Below are 8995 nucleotides of genomic sequence, written 5' to 3'. Positions count from 1 at the left end.
GAAGGGATCCAAACAGCCATGGGTGTCAAAGCATAGGCAAGATAGCCAGGAGACGTTTCGGCAAGTTCCACTAAACTTGCATTTTGTCAGGACCCTGGAAGGAACCTAACTGGGTCTTGGAAAACACACATATTAGAATACTAAACAATTTACTGGCTCATGCTGGTTATTACAAAAAAAAAAAAAAAAGAAAGAAAGAAAAGTCAATTACAGGATATTCTCCCCAAAAGTATCTGCTTCTAGGATAAGGTTATTAAAAAATATTTAGCACATTAGGAGACATGAATATAGTTTATTTAAAGTATAGCTCTTTTGATCAATGTTTTCAGTTAAAAAGCGTTATAATGAATTACGTATCAATATTCAGACAATAAGGAAGGTTTTTAAAATAAACATAAAAAATGAAATCTTGAGCTATTGAGATGCTGGAAATCACTTGGAGCTATCCACAAATTATATAAAGACTAACATATGATAAAATATTATCTGGGCTTAATAAATGAAGTTGCAATCTCTTTATCATTAATATGAACCTGGCTCATATTTGAGAGATGCTTTTTGAACATTTCAGACTTTTGATTCTTTGCCAAGGTGGACATTTTTGGAATAACATTAAGTATATCCTGGTTAGACTTGAATAACACACACGGGACTGACCAGGGAGCCCATTCTCTTGAAATTGTCTCCCATACTTACTAAGACCTAGACTCAGACATTTATTAAGACCTAGAAAAAAGTCTATCTTTAGAGTCAACGTATTCTGATTCGAGAGAATAGTTATTAATAAAATTCCGCCATGTTTTAAAAGAGGCTATCCTAAAAGGATATGTTAGGTAAAAGAGTAAATGGGTTTGGGTGGGGGTGGTTCAGAAAGATAAAGATGGGAGTTCCTTGACCTGGTAGTACTTATTTCACAGAATCTACTTTGTGACGTTGCATTTACTTCTGTTTTCAGAGTCATTCAATGCATTTACTTAACAGATGTATCTAACGCCTTCTAATGCGTCAGGGAGGTTTTAATTTAGTGGGGTGATGTGGGGGGACGTCATCAAATAGCTGCAAACCATGAAAGAAAGGCTGTAAAGAGTCCGGGGCAGGGGTGGGTATGAAGCCCTTCCTGAGGAAATGGGATTTGAAGGGGTAACAATAATAAATCACATAAAAAGAAGGGGTGCTGACATGCCAGCCAGAGAACTGCTTGAACCAAAGACCTGAGAACCTGTGTTTCGCAAAGCCGGAGCACAGACTGACGTCCCAATACTGGAGCACAGAAAGTTGTGCAAGATGTGCAGGCAGTCTTGTAAGGATGGTTTCAGCAGTTCGATATTTACTCTAAGACATGGTTGACAAAGAGGTGATCTCCTGGCTAGAAGATCTGCAGAGGTGTTTTTGCTTGCGCTTTTCGGCCAGCATTTTTTTTTTTTTTAATTTGGGCAGGGCAACATTCTTGAATTAGTTCAGAGGCCACCTATCCCCCGTCGGCCTCAGACAAATATTTGACCTCTGAGGAAAAGGAGTTTGTTAGCTTTTCTAAAGGATTGTCAGATTTTATATTTAAAACAGCACTACAGAAGAGCCGCTGGAAAGCAAACATGGTCTGAGCCTTGCACACCCAGCGAGACCTGCGCTTGTCGGCGCAGCGCAGAGGCGAAGCTGGGGAGGGCGGGGGAAGAGGAGGAGCTCGGCGCTTGCCCGCACCCACTGCGCATGACCGCATGACGCTGCCGCCCCCGTTGCCAAGGCAGCGGGAAGGCGTAGCCCGGAAGGGGAGCCTTGCTGAGCTACAGCCCTGAGACTGATCCCCGGTGCGCTCGGTGCGCTCGGGGCTCGCTAGTTCCTGAGCCAGTCTTGACCGGAACAAAGCCGATGAACACCCAAGTATGATGCAAAGGGATAGCCATCTGCACAGAGGAATTCACAAGAGCCAGGGGAACTGGCCCAAACGGACTTGAGGGCTATGGCAGACCTTTCTGAGGACACCATTCCTGATGAGGTACAGAGTTCCGGTTCATTCAGCTCCTCTGGAGGACTGCAGCCCTGGCCCCAGGCCTCTGGGAGCAAACCTGCGAGTGGAAAGCCGACCACACCCTTGGAAGACGGAGACAAACAATCTGAGCTTCCAGACTACAAAAATAATGAGGAGAAGTTCAGTAGAAAATGGATCAACTATCTCAAGGGCAAAGAAACTAACTCTGGACAGTACCAACCAGACGCTAAACTTCAGACACAAAGCACTCGGGTATCCGATGAAGAACTGAACGCCCGGCAGTCTTTTTGCGCCGTTAAGATAAGCCTGATCCATCGCAGAGCAAACTTGAAGGAGAAAAAGAGCAGCAGACAAAAAAAGCCACAGCTGAGATTGGTTGCAGAGGCTTCAGAGATAGATGCCTTAAACTGTACTGTGCCTGATGAACTTTTGAACAGAATCTACTTAAAAAACATAAGGACAGCACCAAAACAGGTGGCAACAGCTGATCAACACATTTCTTCTCAGTGCCCCAGTTGCAACAGAAAAAGAGCAGAACTGGCTCAATCGACCTTTCTGAGACAAAAGAAGACTTTACTGGAGTCACTTCTACTCCAAGAGAAAATGGATGAACATCTTTATACCAGAGACTTTCTTACCCTTATTGGAGATGCACATCAGGGCCTCCCCAGGCTTTCAGATGATCCCAAAATAATCTGGAAAAGACTGAATGAGAAAAGTCAGATCAGAAACTCTGGTTTTGAAAGGTCAGATACAGAACAGGTGTGGCAGAATGAAAAAAGTGTTTGTCATTTACCTTTTCTCCACCACCTGTCCAAACCACTTACGCTATCCAAACAGGACACAGTGTTTATTAATGATAATGTGTAATGTGAATAAATGTTTCTGTTGTGTATTTGAATAATCATCATTTTTACAGGCACTTTGGAAACCAGTTTAAGACTTTGCTATGTTTTCTTCACAGAGGTGACGACTAAAAACTTTCCATCCAGTACATTTTTTCACATTATAGAGGGCAACACTGTAGTTGGTATACTTGCAAAGTTTTCACAATCCAGGAGAGAGATGTTGGTAGTTTAGGGTTTTGACCATACCAACAGAAAGAAGTACAGAAATGTAAGAGATGGTTAGGAGGTAATAACAGCCTTTGGTGAAGTAATGGATATGGGATTTAATAAAGGGTAAATGTTAAGAATGTTACTAAGTTTCTGACTTGTGTATTTGGATGAAAGATAACATCATTAAGATAGGAATATTGGAAAAGATCTTGTTTGATGGTAGTGATTAAGAGTGTGATTATCTGGACAAAGTTTAAGGTATATTTGAGACATCCACATTGAGAGGTTGAGAAACAGTTGGTTATTTGTGGGTGCAGTCTAAAGAAAAGGTTGAGCCTAGAGATTTGAAATAAAGTTGGAGGGGTGGTGGTGGTGGAATCATTGACATCTGGTTGGGACTTGAAGTAAGAGATATGGTGAGCTTTTCTAGAAGAAAGTAGAGTGAGAGACAGGAGGGGCTATGAGCAACCCCTGAGAAATTCAGCAACTAACGGCTGGGTGGGAGAGAATAAGCCAGCAAAGGAGGTTGAGAAGAAATGATCATAGGAAACCAGGAATGTGTCATGTTACAGAGATCAAAGAAAGAATATTCCAAAAAGGATGGGTTGTCTAAGCATGCTAACTCAACAGAAAGTTCCTGTGAGATAACTTAGTTATGTGTTGGATTCTGTTGACCTTAGCAATAGTCACTTCACTTACAGAAATTGGGCAGACAGACTAAGTGGATTGGGGAGTAAATGTAAGTTAAGGAAATGAAGACTTTGAATACACTATATTCCTGGTTAAGTGCAGGAGATGGGGGGGAGGGGGTAAGCTGGAGATAGATACAGAATTGAGGAAAGAATGCTCTAAAAAGCCATTTTGTTCATAAAGATTCTATGAAAGTTTTCTTGTTCCTCCTAATTTCCATTCTGATGAAACAGTATCACCCCCTGGAGAATACCATGGTAATCTGAAAATACATTTGTTGGAAAAGTGTTAGATGCATTCTGAGAAATTTTATCTGTTATTTCCCTATTCAAACATAAATCCTAGAATTACTGACAGCATCTGGACATCATTTTTCTACATGTCTAACACCTAAGCTGTCACAATAAAAAAGAAATTTGTAAAAATCAGCACAAAACAGTTTTTGTATCATGTTCCAATAACACTCTTTGGAGTTTAGACCTTCGTTTATGTATAAAGATACTGTTGTATCCTGTAGAATTTACCATATTTCCTCTTAGTCATTCCTAAATAAAATGGAAAACAAATCATTACCATTTTCATAGTAACTTTTTATTTAAAATCCACATTATGTCATTCTTTCTTTGCCATCTCAATATGTTCACATTTCACAATCAAATTCGGAATAATTTCCCATTTAGAATTCCCCATTAAAGGTCATAATCCACCCCTGTAGTCAACTAAGCTAGAAATGTTAGAGTCATTATTTGTTCCTCCTCTTTTAACAACCCCCAAGCTAACTACTTTTCAGCAAGACCACTGGATCATTCTTCAGTATCTTCTGACCATGACTTCTCATTTCCATCTCATGACCACTATCCTCGTCATCTCAGCCTCTCCCTCCTGGCTTCCCTCCTCTCCAGTCCATTGTCTGCACAGTTGGCAGAATTATTTTTCTAGCACAGAGACCTGTTCAACTTATTTCCTTGATTAAAAAAGTAGTAACTGATTGATCAGTGTTGTAGAAATAGCTCAAATTAACCAATGCCACAGAGAGGTTCCTTCATATCTGGTCCCCATTTACCTATCTAATCTCATCTTCTTCTATGCCTCCCCCCCCCCACAAACCCCCATATTTTATCCTCTACACAACTTTCACCTCTCTGAACTCTCTTGTTCTTTGTGCTGCTGTGGTCTACAAGTAACATTTGTTTTATTCAAATTCTCTTAATTGTCTTTTACAGCTGGTGTACTCTTTAATTTTGTTTTGGTTCTTCTATTTCGTTAGAGTAAATAGGTAATACAGTTACACGGTTTAAAAAATCAAAATGATGTTAAAAGGTTTTCGTATGCAGTTTTCCTACCACCCTGATCCCATCCCATCCCACTTAATTCTATGCTGTCCAGCCAGACCCTTGCCTGCCAGGGGTTAACTCTTTACTTGCTGAATGATCAGACAACCGGGTATCCCAGCATGAGGGCAGAGGTAGAAGAAATGCAGGAATTGGGGAGCGGCCATTTACCAATCAGGACAGAGTATTTCTAGATTTTAAACAGTCTGAACTGAATTAGTGTGTATGAGCTGAATATTCATGTTAACCGTAAGTAGCCACTTACGCTAGTTTCTTATGCCTTTCAAGTGTTTATGCAAACATAAACATCAAAGATAACATGGGGCGCCTGGGTGGTGGAGTCGGTTAAGCGTCCGACTTCAGCCAGGTCACGATCTCCCGGTCCGTGGGCTCGAGCCCCGCGTCAGGCTCTGGGCTGATGGCTCGGAGCCTGGAGCCTGTTTCCGATTCTGTGTCTCCCTCTCTCTCTGCCCCTCCCCCGTTCATGCTCTGTCTCTCTCTGTCCCAAAAATAAATAAACGTTGAAAAAAAAAAAAAAAAAGGTAACTTATGTACTCTCTTCTGTACCTTGTTCCCCCCCCCCCCGTTATAACGTGTGTGTGCGTATATATATCATAAAATTTGCTATTTTAGCCATGGCTAATTGTACCATTCAGTGGCATAATTTACATTTACAATGTTGTATAGTTTCTCATCACCCCAAACAGAAACTCCAGATCCATTAAGCAATAACCCCCCCCCCCCACCCCATTTGCTCCTTCCAGTCCCTGGTAGCTGGCCTCTAATGTACTGTGTCAATGAATTTGCTTATTCTAGACATTTCATATAAATGGAATCAAAATATTTGTTCTTCTGTGTCTGGCTTATTTTACCACACACCGTTTTGAAGATTCACCTATATCGTAGCATGTATCAGAATTTCATTCTGTTTAAGACTGAATATTATACCGTTACTTGCATATACATTAGATGTATGTTCATTCATTCATCTGCTGATGGACACTTGGGTTGTTTCCACTTTGTGGTTACTGTGAATAATGCCACTATGAGTGTTGGCATACAAGTATCTGTTTGGACACCCGTTTTCAATTCTTTGGGGTCGATACCTAGAAGTAGAATGGCTGGGTCACACGGTAATTCTAACTTTTTGAAGAACTGCCAGATGGTTTCCACAGCAGTTACAGAACTTTACATTTCTGCGAGCAAGGTACAAGGGTTCCAAATTTTCCATGTCTTGTTATGTCCTATTTTTTAAAAATAACCATGCAAGTAGGTGTGAAGCAGCAACTCATTTCACTTTGGATTTTCATTTGCCTGATGAGGTTGAGCATCTTTTCAAGTGCTTATTGGCCATATGTGCATCATCTTTGGAGAAATGTCTATTCAAAGACCTTTTTTGTTTTAATTGGGTTGACTATTTTATTGAATTGGAAGAGTTATTGATATATTCTGGATCTGAAAATCTTATCAGATATGTGAGTTGCAAATATTTTCTTCCATTCTGTGGGTTGCCTTTTCAGTCTCTTAATAGTGTTCTTTGGTGCATACAACTTTTGGATTTTAATGTAGTCAAATGTGTCTGTTTTTTCTTTTGTTGTTTATGCTTTTGTTGTCATATTTAAGAAAGCACTGCCAAATCTAAGGTCATGTGTATTTGTCCCTCTGTTTTCTTCTAAGTGTTCTGTGGCCTTAGGTCTTGTGTTTAGGTCTTTAACCCATTTTGAATTTTCTTATTTATGGTGTGAAGTAAGGCTTCATTCTTCTACATGTGGATATCCAGTTTTTCCAGCACAATTATTGAAGAGACTGCTCTTTCCCCATTGAACAGTTTCAGCACTCCTGTCAAAAAGCAGTTCACCATAAATTTGAGGGTTTATTCCTAGACACTAAATGCTATTCCACTGATCTGTAGGTCTCCTTATGCTGGTACCACAATGTCTCATTATTGTGCTTTGTAGTTAGTTTTGAAATCAGTACATGTGAAATCTTCTTCTCTGTTATTCTTTTTCAAGACTGTTTTGGCTATTCAGTGTCTCTTAAGAGTCCATATAAATTTTAGGATGGTTTCTTCCATTTCTGCAATAAACATCATTGGAATTTTGATGGGGATTGCATGGAATCTGTAAATTGCTTTGATAATATTGTCATCTTAACTATATTAAGTCTTCCTTCCAATCCAAGCACAAGGGATGTTTTTTCATTAATGTAGGCTTTTAATTTCTCTCAGCAGTGTTCTGTAGTTTTCAGTGTATAAGTTGTAGGATTCTTTTGTTGAATCTGTTCCTAAGCACTGTATTTTATTCCCTTGTTTGCTATTGTAAATGAAGTTTTTTCCAATCCAATTTCTTCTTGGATGTCCACTGATAGTGAATAAAACCACAACTGATTTTTTGCATGTTGATTCTGGATCCTGAAAATTTGTTTCAATTCACTTATTGGCTCTAACAGGTTTTTGGGGTTTTTTTTTAGTGGATTATTTAGAGTTTCCTAGCTATAAGATTATGTCATCTGTGAACAGAGGTAATTTTACTTTTTCCTTCCAGTTTGGATATTTTTTTTTCTTTTTCTTTTTTGCTTAATTTGGTTCTCACTTCTAGTACTATAATGAATACCAGTGGTGAAAACAGACATCCTCATCTTATCCCTGGTGGTTTTTTGTTTTTGTTTTTAATTGTTTTAATGTTTGTTTATTTTTGAGAGACAGAGATAGAGTGTGAGCAGGGAGATGCAGAGAGATAGAGGGAGACATAGAATCCAAAGCAGGCTCCAGACTCTGAGCTGTCAGCACAGAGCCTGATGCGGGGCTCAAACCCACAAACCCTGAGATCATGACCTCAGCCAAAGTTGGATGCTTAACCCACAGGAACCCAGGCTCCCCCGTCTTGTCCCTGGTTTGAGGGGAAGAGCTTTCAGTCTTGGACCATTGAATATGATGTTAGTTGTGGGTTGTTTATAAGTGGGCTTCTTATATTGAGGAAGTTCCCTTCTAAACTTGTTAAATTTTTATCACAAAAAAATGTTTAATTTTGTCCAAAAAATTTTTTTTCTGCATCAATTGAGATGATCATATGGTTTGATGTACCATTTTGCCCAACCTAAAACCTTGTTTTCATGGCACTCATTTGATAACCCTAAAACAATTGACTAATTAAAATCAATCATGCTCCTATGGGATTAATATAAATTCATATTAGAATACTTGTGTCTCAACATGTTTTTCCTTATTACTTGGTTGTGAGCATCTCAAGCGTAGAGACTTTACATTATATCATATCAGTTGAGCATGAATGGGGCCCAACAAAAGCTTCATGGGTGGAAAAACAAGTGCATCAACGCAATGAAATTTAATATGTCTTTTGCACCAAAATAGGAAAAATAATTCGGGCATACCCTTTTCTGTCAACATTTTGCTTTTGTGCAGCTATCATTTTTTCTTTCTCTTTCCATGGGTTGATGCTTCCCTTTTATCATGAATACACATACGTTTTCTCAGTGGCAAATTAATAGAATGTTTTTGATAAGACATCTTTCCAGAAGTATGTGACTGATTAATACAGTTTTCATTTTAAAAAATATAAAAATATTTCTTTGGAATCCACGTTTTCAGATAGAAAAAAAGATCATCTGGATTATTCATTTTAAAGATAATTCAGGGGCTCCTGGGTGGCTCAGTCAGTTAAAGCATCCGACTCTTGATTTTGGCTCAGATCATGATCTCACAGTTCATGAAATAGAGCCCAGCGTCAGGCTCTGTGCTTATAGTGCAGAATCTGGGGGTTCCCTCTCTCCCCCTCTCTCTCTGCCCTTCCCCTGCTCACTCTCTCTTAAAATAAATTAATTAAAAAAATAAAGATAATTCATGGGTTTCTGCAGTTTTGAAGCAACAAGTTTCTTGTTGCTAAACTTGAACAAAATTTTTTATTGCCTCT

At 39.2% G+C, this 8995-nt stretch overlaps 1 protein-coding gene across 1 annotated transcript; it reads left to right on the top strand.

The window, feature by feature from the left end:
• Window positions 1-1715: 1715 nt before the first annotated feature.
• On the top strand, window positions 1716-4307 carry CB1H8orf48 (chromosome B1 C8orf48 homolog). Its single transcript, XM_047857566.1, has 2 exons — window positions 1716-1754; window positions 1898-4307. Exons 1-2 carry the CDS (start codon window positions 1716-1718, stop codon window positions 2855-2857), a joined length of 999 nt encoding a protein of 332 aa, XP_047713522.1. The 3' UTR covers window positions 2858-4307.
• The last annotated feature ends 4688 nt before the right edge of the window (window positions 4308-8995 follow it).

The sequence above is a fragment of the Prionailurus viverrinus genome, chromosome B1 (assembly GCF_022837055.1).
Source record: "Prionailurus viverrinus isolate Anna chromosome B1, UM_Priviv_1.0, whole genome shotgun sequence".
Classification (NCBI taxonomy): domain Eukaryota; kingdom Metazoa; phylum Chordata; class Mammalia; order Carnivora; family Felidae; genus Prionailurus; species Prionailurus viverrinus.
The sequence above is the reverse complement of the archived record's forward strand: the minus strand, read 5'-3'. Positions and strand labels throughout refer to the sequence as shown.

Coding starts and splice junctions, on each gene's coding strand:
- CB1H8orf48 (XM_047857566.1), top strand. CDS start 1,716: ATGACGCTGCCGCCCCCGTTGCCAAGGCAGCGGGAAGGC. Junction 1,755..1,897: donor TGCCAAGGCAGCGGGAAGGC/GTAGCCCGGAAG, acceptor GCAAAGGGATAG/CCATCTGCACAGAGGAATTC.